The 13,994-nt window shown below is 35.8% G+C and overlaps 2 protein-coding genes across 2 annotated transcripts; both read right to left on the bottom strand.

Moving 5' to 3' along the window:
- Positions 1-10,043: 10,043 nt before the first annotated feature.
- On the bottom strand, positions 10,044-11,765 carry LOC108051366. The gene has a single exon (XM_017133456.1). It carries the CDS (start codon positions 11,763-11,765, stop codon positions 10,044-10,046), a length of 1,722 nt encoding a protein of 573 aa, XP_016988945.1.
- Positions 11,766-12,078: 313 nt separating this feature from the next.
- Positions 12,079-13,776, bottom strand: LOC108051367 (glutamate receptor 2.5). The gene has a single exon (XM_017133457.1). The coding sequence runs from the start codon at positions 13,774-13,776 to the stop codon at positions 12,079-12,081; it is 1,698 nt and encodes a 565-aa protein (XP_016988946.1).
- Positions 13,777-13,994: the final 218 nt, after the last annotated feature.

The raw sequence follows: 13,994 nt of genomic DNA, 5'->3' as shown, positions 1-13,994 counted from the left end.
ATTTTGCCCGAGGGCTTGGCCGAATCAATTCAATTGCCAAATTATGCCAAACCTAGGAAATACAAATGGAATCGGCAGTAGAAATGGGAATAGCCATGGCCAATATTCGCTGCTGTTCCAATATTTGTGGCCGCAATTGTTTAGCATGACTCGACGGCGGCTGAAAAGCCTCAAAAAACGAGAGACTGAGCGACTGCATTGGCTAATCGATCATCGGGCCAGGTTTTCTTTCCTTTTTTTTTCGGCTGCATTTTGGCTATGAAACGCGGCTTTGGTGTTGTGTACTATTTTTGTTTTTTTTTTGTTTTGTGACGGCGGGTTTTGTCATTTGGCTTCGGTTCGTTTGTTGGCCTGCTGTCATTTTTAACTGTCTATCTCGGTGTCTTTGAGCCGCGGTAAGACTCGGCTCTTAGCCTGGCCTGCAACTATTTTCCGTGCCACATTTTAACGTAATTATGCCGAAAAAGTAACACGAGCAACGACGCGACGCGCCGCGGCATTTGATTAATTGTCGAATCGTGCACACCACTGGGGCTATTTGTTATCTCAAGGCGTTGAAATTATAAATTGTTTTGAGTGCTAGCCCCACGCGAGTCCACAAAAAAAAAGAGCAAGAGGAGACTGTACCCGGACATCGCCTGCTGATCGTCGTTTAAGTTGTGCCGAAAGTGTGAAAGGGTTCACCAAAGGGTTCACACGAAATATCACCGAAAGTTCGAAACAGAAAATAAAATTTATTTCGACAGCGGAGGGAGTGTTGATAAGGCAAGATGACAAGAAGTGTGCCTACATTAATAAAAAAGACAAGACTATCATTAATTCAAAAGCCATTTAAAATCTAATTAGGGCTTATATTCATATGACAATTAATTCACTTGTAACTCATAAATTTATTTAATTTTGAAATACTAATAATATAAAACACCAAAGTAATGAAACGAAAAATTAACGAATATATTAGAAACAAATTAGAAATTGCATAAATGATTTTAAAATACTTATTTCAATGAAAACAATAAATCTTTGTATTTTAACAATTTTTTTTTTAATTATGTATTTTCTTACAATTAAAGAGGAAAACTTAAAAATATCCAAATAAACATCTTAAGCATTTTTTTTTCATAATTTATAAATATCTTCAATATAAAAATCAATTAATAACCATTAATGTGGATAAACCAAGCTTTGAATATCAATATTGCTAATGGTTTCAATCACGATAATGGGCTTATTACAAATCAATTCTCCAAAAATTCAGTGTCTGCCCTGCTTTCAATTCCCCGTATCGGCTTCCTTTGCCATTCGTAATTTGGCATTTCCTTAAAGTTCAGCCAATCCGGCAAAGTTCTTTGTCACCCGTGCCACCCAATGACCTCCACCCACAAGCACAGAACCACCCACCGCCCACCGCCCACTGAGTGCGCGCTGAAGTGCATAAATGCTGAGTATCCCGGTGAGAGCTCGGAAATTTCCATACACTCACATGGACCTGTCGCAGAAGCTAGAAAATCAGAAAAGCACGTGACATTGTGTGACATCATTGAGCTGGAAAACTCCGAAAACCGAAACGACAACCAGAACTTTCGCTTTATGGAGTTATGGAGAAAGACAAAGCCAGACGCCTTCCAAGTTTAGCATTTTTTTTGGAATTATTCAGATTTTTTTTTAGAATTTTTCTTCTTTGGTTTTTTTTTTTTTCGTCACTTGCAAGTGCTCACTTGAGACAGCAGGCTGACGATGATGATGACGATGGCGATGAGTGACGAAAACCCCCAGGGGGGAGGTGTAAGTTCTGGGGTCGTGGCAGTCAGGTGCCGAGAGATGCATTCAGCACGTAGAACATAGATCAACGCGTTTGCATACATGAAACGGGTGAAGAAACGGGGGTGAGGTGGCAACTGCAATCACGTTAATTAAAAAGGTGCAAATTGTGAAAGGAGCTTGGGGAATCCGAATGCCAAATGTGCTGACAGCTGTTAATGAACGAGGTAAGTGCCGAAGGAATGGGCCATCGTCACTTGTTCGCCAGTCACGTGCTCCACTTGGTAATTAAACGTATCATAATTTCTTATGGCAAACAATCTCGCTCGTTTTCTTATTTTTCACATATGCGCTTTGGCATCCCCCGATGGGTAGCATTTTTCAGCGAAATCCCCAGTCCCAAAGGACTCCTGCATTTTTACATGCATTTTAATATTAACGCCCCGCGAAATGAAAGGCGACGCGGCGCAGACATAAAGGATTTTTTTTTTCTTCCCTTCACAGGCTACCAAAAAGGATGCGACGCCGACATTTGCTTTTGGCCATGGCTCAGTTTGGTCTGCAATTGCTAAATGCGACTGTCTACGCCTTCGGGTGGTGGGGAAACTAAGGGGGTGGAGTGGGTTAACACTGGTTAGTACATTAAATGAAGTCTCAGTCCGCAAGAGTCCTTCCCAGAGTCAATCACTATAAAAAAAAGGGCTATTGGTTTGTTTGGTTAAAAAAATATAACGATTGAAAGAATTGCAGTTTGATCAAATTTAAATAAACCCTTTTTTATAATTTCGCACTGTTTTGGTACCTCACAGTTAATTTAATTATTTATGTTTTTAAAAACTTATTAAAAATTTTATAAAAAAAGGAGAATTTAACCTTTCCAAAATATATATTTACAAATAGGTATGTATGCAATCTATTGATGCATATATATTTAACTAGAAACATATTACAAATTAATATCATCACAAGTATACAAATTCAAGAACTTATTTAATTTTCCTTAAATGTTCGTGTTTCTTGAAATATATTAGTTGTTTCAATATTTCTTAAGTTATTGAAAGGTTTTGATTTACAGTTATGGCTATAATTTTATGCAAAAAATGTTTTTGAAGTGTATACAAATTATGAAAAAATGTTTACAATTTTTTTTCTGTTTGTTGTGCAATATGAAAATATGAAATTTCATTTTGCCGACTGCCGCCGACGCGTTGCATGCAACAATGGCGTCAAAGCAGCGGGAAATATGCACGGACACCAACGGCAAACGGCCAACAAGAACACAGCTGGGAATTTAAATGGTCGCCCATATGGGACAGCTTTCGAAAAATAGCAATAGCCATGAAATGAGACGAGCAAAGTGCATTAAAACGTTGTACATTCAAATTTTGATATTAAATTTAAGTCAAGTGGACGTCGAATAGCTCAAAATGAAAGCCAGATGCCAGCATGGAATGGAAACTAATAAATACAAATGAGAGATCGTTAAATCGAAAACATCGTGATCGAGATCAGCTCAGGCTTAGAGCGCTATAAAAATGATCAAAAACTTTTTTCTTAATAATAGAAACAAGGAGATGTTGGAAAGTACTTGTTTGAGTAGAAATAAAGGGTAATAAAGAAATCATAAAATATGTATTTAAGCTTCGTGGGCTGTATTAAATACTAAAACTAATGGAGGTTACAAAAATCTTCTTGAAACATCATAAATAATTGCTTTTCAATTGCGCAGTGAATTTCGAAATGTTATGCAAACCATATAAACTTTAGTACTTATTTAAGATGGTACTTATAGCTTTGGCCAATAATTGTGGTTTAGAAATAGTAGTTAATCAAATGTAACAACCAATAAATAATGTTATTAAATAGTTTTTATTAAACATTGTTAAAAATTGACCAACATATGCTGGACAACTTATACAATTAATCTAAATCAATAGACCCTGCCTAAGGCTATGCAAATTTAGCAATAACTCAAAGCAATTCCCCACTTCAAATTGGTTTCTGTTTACTATCTCTGATTTTAATTGCAGTTCTTGCAATTCGGCATTCCCTGCTGCGATTATTTACATTTATCGAACCATTAATATCAAATCATATATGGAATTCTCAAAAATCTTGACAGTTTTCGCAACAATAAAATAAAAACTAACCAATATACTTGGACTCAAATTACGTTGGTCATGTTATTTGTAATTAACATTTCATAAATTTGCCATCGCGATAAGGGAAGTTTTTCCATTAGGAATCAATTAAAATGCAAAGAAAAAAATTGCTGTCTGAAGCTATCGCGATTGAACCACTTTTCACACTAGATATTAGATAAAGTCGCCGGCGCACTCTTCGTAAATTGTGGCAATAAGAGAAAAATGTATATTTATTGAAATAGCATAATACACATGAAAATGCCAATAAATTGTCAGGAGATTATGCAGCCGGCTCCATTAAAAATGAAATAAAAATAAATATATATATATATTTGTGTGCAAATAATATAGATATATAGTATATGCTGAGCGATTTAATCGCTGCCCAGAGCTCGGTTAATGAATTGAATTGAGCTGGAAAACCCAAGTGGGCAGTCGCAAAGTGGGCCGGCACTCGTTGCTCCGTAGGCTTTGCGCTTTTTGATCTACTCTAGATTGGCACTTTTAGCGTAGCGCCATAGATACCAAGCGCCTGAGAAATAATAATAATAAAAATTATGCACTTGCCACTGCGCAAAAAATTTGCATAGACATACGACTCTATTTCGGTTCGCCTCGCATATCTTTTTCTCTGTCCGTTTAATCGCCATCTATGTGGGTTATACTCATGGCATCTGGCAAAGGCAATCGAGCGTGCCAAATGGAATTTTTGTAAGTAATTGAAAAATTTGTATAATTGAAATGCAGTTCGGGAGGAAAGTATGTGCTGGCGCCAAATGCAGAAGGTGGACTGAAGCAAAATGTCCTTAAGGATACAGGTTTGTGTCTTCGCTGAACGTAAGGCTAACTGTTATACCAGTGAGCTTTAGTGGTTGAAAAATAATTTTTCAAGGAAACTTAAATTAAAAAGTTTCCTTGAAAAATTATTTTTAAGTTTTTTATCAGAAAGGAAAGTGTGAAGAGATCCCGTCCAGACATAACTAACATAAATATGGGTCAAAAATTTGAACAACGTTAAAATGATAATTTTGAATGCAGATTTTTAGAGGATCAAACCACAAGTCTTTAGAAGTATGTCACTTTGAAATCGGATTAAATTTGAAAAAGTTATGGACTCTGGAAGTCCAAAATGGGGTAAACTGTTTACAAGTCATTGGCATCTTACAAATAACTAACATGAAAATGGGTCAAAAATTTGACTAACGTTAAAATGATAAATTTTAATGCAGATTTTTAGAGGATCAAACCACAAGTCTTTTGAGGTATGTCACTTTGAAATCGGATTAAATTTGAAAAAGTTATGGACTCTGGAAGTCCAAATCGGGGTAAACTGTTTACAAGTCATTGGAATCTTACAAATAACTAACATGAAAATGGGTCAAATATTTGACCAACGTTAAAATGATAAATTTTAATGCAGATTTTTAGAGGATCAAACCACAAGTCTTTAGAGGTATGTCACTTTGAAATCGGATTAAATTTAAAAAAGTTATGGACTCGGGAAGTCCAAATTGGGGTAAACTGTTTACAAGTCATTGGAATCTTACAAATAACTAACATGAAAATGGGTCAAAAATTTGACCAACGTTAAAATGATAAATTTTAGTGCAGATTTTTAGAGGATCAAACCACAAGTCTTTAGAGGTATGTCACTTTGAAATCGGATTAAATTTGAAAAAGTTATGGACTCTGGAAGTCCAAATTGGGGTAAACTGTTTACAGGTCATTGGAATCTTACAAATAACTAACATGAAAATGGGTCAAAAATTTGACCAACGTTAAAATGATAATTTTGAATGCAGATTTTTAGAGAATCAAACCACAAGTCTCTAGAGGTATGTCACTTTGAAATCGGATGAAATTTGAAAAAGTTATGGACTCTGTAAGTCCAAATTGGGGTAAACTGTTTACAGGTCATTGGAATCTTACAAATAACTAACATGAAAATGGGTCAAAAATTTGACCAACGTTAAAATGATAAATTTGAATGCAGATTTTTAGAGAACCAAACCACAAGTCTTTAGAAGTATGTCACTTTGAAATCGGATTAAATTTGAAAAAGTTATGGACTCTGGAAGTCCAAATTGGGGTAAACTGTTTACAGGTCATTGGAATCTTACAAATAACTAACATGAAAATGGGTCAAAAATTTGACCAACGTTAAAATGATAAATTTTAGTGCAGATTTTTAGAGGATCAAACCACAAGTCTTTAGAGGTATGTCACTTTGAAATCGGATTAAATTTGAAAAAGTTATGGACTCTGGAAGTCCAAATTGGGGTAAACTGTTTACAAGTCATTGGAATCTTACAAATAACTAACATGAAAATGGGTCAAAAATTTGACCAACGTTAAAATGATAATTTTGAATGCAGATTTTTAGAGGATCAAATCACAAGTCTTTAGAAGTATGTCACTTTGAAATCGGATTAAATTTGAAAAAGTTATAGACTCTAGAAATCCAAGTTCAGGTAAAATGTTTACAAGTCATTGGAATCTTACAAATAACTAACATGAAAATGGGTCAAAAATTTGACCAACGTTAAAATGATAATTTTGAATGCAGATTTTTAGAGAATCAAACCACAAGTCGTCAGAGGTATGTCACTTTGAAATCGGATTAAATTTGATAAAGTTATGGACTCTAGAAGTCCAATTTGGGGTAGTCTGAAAAATCTAATGCAGCTTTTAAGAGAATTAAGCTGCCATTCTTAAGAAGCTGCCACTCTGAAATCGGCTTGTAAAATGTTTAATGTTTGTTCGACAAGTCGAAGAAGTTTGTTCTTGCTAATTTATTGTATCAATTTTATTTCTACAATTGGATTTCTAAAGCTTATAACTTCTCCAAATTTAAGCCGATATCAGAGCTTCTAAAATTATTAAATATTCTATATTTTGATTTCAATGATTAAAAACAATGTCGATTTTCCGATACTGATCTCTTGATCTTGATATGTATACTGTCGTAAAACTGCCCTTTTATTCGTTAAAAACTCTTGATTGAAATTATAATACGTTCTGCAAGGGTATAAAAATAAGTTGTAAGTTCCTCTTAAATACATTTTTCAACTCATGTGGGAAACTTAAAAAATGTTTAGGTGTTTCTTGGGTAAGCCCCCACTTAAGTAAACCCTGGGAAAATGATCGGAATTCGCCCGTCCAAAACTGCTATTGATTTATTAGCATAGAAGGCGAAAAGCTTTAAAGAATGGACTCAAAAAAACATTTTAATGTAATATGTTGTAAAGCCACCACACGAAAATCATCCATAGCGACCACATGCTGGTGTCCCAAATGCATTAGGGAGACCACGAGAAAAGCGGAGCCGCCTAAAAGAAAATAAACAAACACAGCAACGCCCGCATTCCAAGGAAAGCGCCAGCAGCAGCAGCTGCATGAAAAACAGCGACTAGTAACAGCAACTACACTGGAAAATAAATTAACTCAGATTGGATTTTAAATAAAAAGAACAAAATAGCATGTGTAAAACAATAATCTTCGTCTTATTTGGCTTAACAATTCAAATGCGAAAACATTGTTAAATTCTTTTTAAGATAGAATAAGTGTAACCTTGAAATTTTATAATGAATAGTATGCAAACAATGTTTAGATAGGGATTTTTGTAATCTAAAAATATTTTAATTTAGTCGTCAAATAAAAATGGTTTAAAGCTATATAATTTATTACTTAAAGTAAACGTCGCTTAACAGCATTGTTAAGACAACATTTAAAGAGAAATGTCACAACAGGTTAAAAAAATATATAAATTAATGGAAAAAATATGTTTTTCTTATAAAAAGAAATATTTTCCGTGTATCATCAGCAGCAACTAGCAGCTTGCAGTCACACACAAGTCAAAGAAATTTGCTGTTAATTCACGTATTAACCTTTTGACATTTGGCAGCATCGCCAACGTCGACGATGCCGAAGTGGAAAAAAGAAAAACAAGTCGACAAAATTCCAATATGGGGAGACAGAACAACGGGAGGGAAAATCAAGGGGCAAGGAGGAGGGTGTGGAGTGGAAAGCGGGGAGCGGGGGGCAGGGGGCAGGGGGCAGGGCTTGGGCACATCTGCCATGGAAAACTGTGTCAATGTGCCAGCAACAACAGCAAATACGGCAAAAACTTTTGCCGGGGCGTCGGTTCCCCACATTTGGGTGTGTGTGTGTAGTGTGTTTTTGTGTGAAGATGTTGGCATGTGGGAGGGCACAGGCTGTGATCGGCGGTCGGTTCGCTGCCACGCCAAATGGAAAGCCGCAGCAGATAAAAAATATCCAAGAATCGAAGTTATAGATACCTCTATTACAAACAAGTTTCAATTGTTATAATTTTTTTAAAAATTAAGTAGGAGTGCTGATGATCCGCGTTGGCTAATTTATGAAAACATTCCTTGTCTGTGTTTTGATATAAAGTATAATTAGTTTTAAGTCTAAGCCTACGTTTACCATTTAACAATAGGATAAAAATATAATAATATTCTGAATCTTCTTTTTAAAAATAACTAAGAAAATTTAAAATAATACACACAATGAACTAAACTTGTCTAAAGAATGTTATTTGGCATTATTTGAAAAATTTTGAAAATTTTAATTGTTATAAATAACTAGAACAAAAAAATATACCTTTACCATTAAGAATATTTTTTTAATAGGACTCTAATTATATTATTATAAATACCAACAGCTTTTTAATCTCTAAAAATTGACAAGCACAGCAGAAAGAAAATATTGACAAAAGTAAATTGAACATGATTGAGTCCTTTCCCCCATTACATCATGCCCACTTAAAGGGTACCACAACTCGTGTCTATAAAGTACGTGTGCTTCAATGACTTTCAATTAAATCAATATTCATCGTTTTGGCTGCGGCGACCGCTTCGGGCTAAATGGCAATGGGGCGACCAAGGCAGCGACTCTTAACTCTTAACTCCGCTCCTTGATTAGACGCGACAACAACAACATCACCGAGCAACAACTGGCAACATTGGCTGGAAACAGCAACAACAACAACAACAACAACCGGCAACAGCAGCATGGGAAAATGTGCAATTTTGGCCAAAAATAAATAAGCCAGGCTGGAGGACAGAGATCCGACCTGACCGTCCCTCGTCTAACATTCGTTGCGCAAAAATTGCTGCCTGTGTCTGATGATTTTACACAACAAAGAAAATCCAAATTGTATTTAAGCTACATTTTTAGAGTTTTTAATATCTTAATAAGGAAAACTTTTTCGTATTGAAAAACATTATCCTTCCAAAAAAAAATGCTTCATAGGTTCTAGCATATTCAGTAACTAGCATTATAAAAGAAGAAGTTTAATCCAAGATTGATAATATTATAAAAAATTGAATTCGTTTAAAATAAATGTATAATGGAAAAAAAATTGATCATATTTTAAAACGACAACAATATTAATTAGAGGTTTATTTTGGCTTGAAATCGTTTTATTATTGAACATAAACTTTCCCACTGTGTAGCCAGCAATCAAAGATACACCGGGGAGAGCAGAAAAATAAACATTTGAACTACTAGCCCAGGCCTTTCACAAAAAAGGAGGCGGGCGCCAAATCGCGCGCAAATAATTAATGTTTGGCAATAATCGAAGACACCTTCGGAGGCAGTTGCAGCTTTGGCCGGCTGCCAGTTGCCAATTGCCAGTTGCAGGTTGCCATTTGGCCGTTTGGCCATTTGGCCAGTGGATTTTGAGCCGCGACAAGTGCAGCCAGCAGGCATGCAAATGAGGCCGCAAGGGAGGCGTCACCTTGCCGGCAAAATATTTTAGCGTATTTTCGTTGTAATTACAGTTGGGTGGAGAGTTATGTGAAGAAAATGGTTGTGACCAAAGTTTATTTCAAAGCCCCGCTGAGCAATAAAATATGACACCAGTAATTGTACTCTCCGAATTGGGTATTCAAAAGTTATTTGCTAAATATTAGTTATTAGGTAGTCGTAGTTTCTTGATATTTATTAAATAAGTGAACACTAAACCACTTAATACATGAATGTAAAGCTTTTATTTTGAAGAAGTAATTGTTTTGGGTACAATAGTTATTTGCTAACAAACATTTATAATACTCTTTAATTATTTTAACAATAATATTCGAACATTAGAACATACATTTTTTTTTCAGAAAATTCTCAATAAATCATTTTAAAGTCTATAGTTACATTAATTTTAGTAAATCCAATTAATAATTCAACGATAAATGAAACGGTAGCCAAAGTCAAACCACCCAGCCACAATCCCGCAATGAGGTAATAATATTCCAAATCATTCGATTTCACTTCCAAATGCCGATCACGAAATCCGAAATTCAGTAAGCCACTCTGAATGCCATGTCGATAGGCATCGTCCTTCATTTTCAGATAAATTCCACTCTCAAATATTTTTCTCACAAACCAATTGAACAACTGAAAATAAGGTCGTCCAAATGCAGCTGGGATTTGAAGAGGTTGCTGGTACAGGATATGTGGAAACTTCCGGAAAATGGGAAATCTAAGGAATTTTTGCTGATAGAGAGCAAACTCAAGGCGATCGTAAAATCCCGAGTGAATACAGCTTGTATTTAAGTTTCGGCGATACATATCTACATCAGCTTCCGATGTAGTTGCTATGCGTTTCAATAGTTTCACTCTATCGGGAATTAATTTTTGCATAGTAATAATGTCAACATCAATCAAGGGCCAAATTCCATCGATTTCGTCCAAATCCTCCCATGTGTTTATTTGTTTTTCGTAAAGTCCTGCAGTTAAATTACTAGAAAGTTTAGCCAGGTAAAGATTGGTAAATATAAGTCCTGCAGTGGTTAATATTATAAAGAGTACGAGGCGATGATGAGATGGTCGATGGCCCATAAATTTGCCTCCTGAGAGAAACAAAACCAATCGGAGAATTTGCAGAAAAGCTCCACTTAAGTTTATTTGTCCTCTAGACAAAATTCTCAATGCTAGGGAGCAATATATTATCATTATTATCCAGATTATCCGTGTGCTAAATGTAAAAGGCCTTAGCAAATAAACCGAGTTAGGCAAAAGTCTTGATGTGGGCACTATAAGACCACAATTTTCCAGATAAAGAATATTGGTCATCGAGAACTTTTCAAGTGGTCTGATTAAAAAGGGGAAAAAGTCTATCGAATGATTGGCTAAAAGTTCAAGACCCTCGTTAACAGTTACCACGTTCATTAGTCGAATGGATCCATTAAAGTGCTTTGTAAAGTCCACAATCATCCGAAGCATATATCCAGATAGCACTAATCGATTATGACGATCCGTAAAGGAAAACCAACGAGGAGCTCCAGCTGTTACAAGACCGCTTGTGATATTATAGCCATTAAAATTCCAATTAAGACGAAATTTTTCATAGTACTCCTTCACACTACGCAAGTGCAAAATTCTCATATCTTGATATGGCAGAAAACCATAGATTTTTTCCGAATCCGGTAACATTGCCAGTGTTTTAACCAAACCTTCTTTAAAGCAATGACTGAATATATATGATAATTTTTCATAAGTACCTCCGTTGTAAAATATCAACACTTGAAGATGATGATATTTCCACAGCCAATTTTTCAGGTAGTTAAGACCACTTTTTAGATGCTCATCTTCAAGATACAAAACTGTTAGGGTTTTACTGCTGAAGTTTCCTTCCAAAACCATTTGCTTTTCCGTATTTGTGATCCAAATGCTGGGTATAAAAGGCTGTCGAGCTGCTCTTAAGATTTCTGAACCATTGCCAAACTCCAAAAACACATTGAGTTCCATTTGATTAATCGTATTTAACTCCTGAATTGTTTGCCCCAAGCGATTGCCTCCGAGTAACGAAAGGCTCTGAAGCGTGTTGATGTACAGCAAATCCATTTAAAATACTCTGAAATCCTCTGCTTCGAGCTTCTTTTATAGGCCATATAACACAGCCCTCTAAATGGTATCATTATATCATTAAAGTGGTGCATAATGAAAACGCCAGTTCTAACATAAATAATAGGAGGCTAAAGGTATACAGAAAAGTTCCAAGTCATATGCTGATATTGGGGGAAGTAAAAGATTTCTTACACAAATTCAGATGTGCTTATTTATTTCCTTAACTTGGAATTGCCAACCCTCATTACATCAATTACAGTTTTATGATAAATATGATTTATATATGATTAGACGAATTTTCATACCTTTTTTATGACCGGTTACAGTCCCTAAAAATCTTCTCTAATAAAAAGACTATTGCGCCAGCAAGCCATCCCAGTACCAATAAAATATAGGCAAAAAAATAAAAATCCTTATCGAAGACCTGAATCTCCCAGGACTTCGATTTCCGAAAGCTAATTTCACCACTGGAAATTCCCTCAAAGTTGGCGTCCTTTTGAAGCTTTAACCATATTCCCGACTCCCAGGTTCTCCGAAGATAATCGTTAACTAGTTCCACATATGGCAATCCATGACGGAGTGCCACAAAAACGGGCCTTTGGTCGTAGACCTCCTTCAAAGTCTTGAAAATCGGCACTCGAAGATATTTTTGCTGTAACAGTTCAAATGAAATGCGATCTTCATAGGCCTCATATACGTAACTAGTATTGAGGCTCTTCCGAAGTTTAAAGACCTCCTTTATCGAAGTAACTTGAGTTATATTTTGAAACTCTTTTTGAATGATCTTTTCCTTGATCATATTGTGTAGAACATTCGCGTCGAAACTTTCCACTAGGAATATCCGTTTTTCCCGAAATAGATCATCAAAGGTGTTGAGTTGCCTCTTAAATAAGCCAGTAGTTAATGAACTTGATAATTGAGCGGTATAGAGATTGGTCAGAATAAATCCAACGGTGAAAAGAACAATAAAGCTGAGTGCAGAAGGTATTCCCAGTCTAAAATGCCAGATTTTGCTCACCGGAAGTAGAAACAAAAGCTGCAGGACATCCAAAAAGGTGGAAGATAAAGAAGACCCCTCATCCTGTCTAAATCTTATCCACCAGATCAAAACAGAGGCATAGATAAAGCCCGCGATGAATGTTATCCAAACTGTCCAATAAAAAGGTTGAATAAAGTACCAACATTTTGGCAATGGTTCAGCCCAAGGAACCATAAGAAAAGTCTTAATGTTGTAAAAAATATGACTGCGGTGGTAATATTTCCAATCCATGGCGTGTATAATCCGTGGAACCATATCGATTTCACCATTTGCAAATGCACTCAAACCCAATTTATAGGGTACTGTTTCCATATTAGCAAAAACATGCTTCTCAGTGCCATTGTAGGTTTCAATAAATCCCTTTAGCAGCTTATACATATAACCAGCATAGACTACTTTCCCTTGACGATTTTTGTAGTGAAAACATCTAGGAGTCATCGTCTCCACAGTGGTGTGAACCGCCAGTCCTTGCAGATTTCTCATCTTTGTTAAATCATAAAATTCCTTCATATCTTTAATTTGATGAATTTGAATTTTTGGATATGGTTGGTAAGTATACAGCGTTCCATTATTTAAAACCAGCACATGAAGAAAGCCCCCGCCTAAAGCTTGCTTAAAATAAAAATCCATTTTTGAATTTACGATATAAATCATGTGTAAGTGCTGTATTCCCCAGAGTAGTTCCCTTATTCCATTCAAGGTTCTATTTTCTGTAGATTCTTTCAAACAGGCGATGATCAAAGAACGCGCACTGAATCTACCCAATAATTTTTGTTGCTCCTCAAGAGTATTCAGTAATAAATTGGGCACTTCCTGATTGAATCGTAACTCCATGTCGCCGCAATCCAAGTAAATATTAAGATGTAGTTGCAGATCTTTATTAAGCTGATTTATAACCTCTCTGGCCGACCAACATTTGGATGTCTCGAAGAACAGTACAATTAGTATGAAAATCAGCAAGCGACACATGATGCAGTCCAGCCTGAAAAAAGGACACTGAGACTCGCAATACAAAGCCTTTGCGGTTTTAAGGCCTGGCCAAGATCTCTATCGGAAACAATTACATTGCATTGTCAATAACTTGAGGTTGAAGTGGAAGTCAGAGGCGATGTTGAAGTCGAAGTCCAAGAGCAAGTCGTGCGCGGGTGAATGCACTGAGAAAAAACGCCCAGTTTCATATTGAAATT

This window comes from Drosophila rhopaloa, unplaced genomic scaffold (genome assembly GCF_018152115.1).
Source record: "Drosophila rhopaloa isolate 14029-0021.01 unplaced genomic scaffold, ASM1815211v1 contig_163, whole genome shotgun sequence".
Taxonomy (NCBI): Eukaryota; Metazoa; Arthropoda; class Insecta; order Diptera; family Drosophilidae; genus Drosophila; species Drosophila rhopaloa.
Note: the sequence above shows the minus strand (reverse complement) of the source record. Positions and strands in the feature narration are given on the sequence as shown.

Excerpts from the sequence above, each read along its gene's own strand:
- LOC108051366 (XM_017133456.1), bottom strand. The coding sequence starts at position 11,765 with ATGGATTTGCTGTACATCAACACGCTTCAGAGCCTTTCGTTACTCGGA.
- LOC108051367 (XM_017133457.1), bottom strand. The coding sequence starts at position 13,776 with ATGTGTCGCTTGCTGATTTTCATACTAATTGTACTGTTCTTCGAGACA.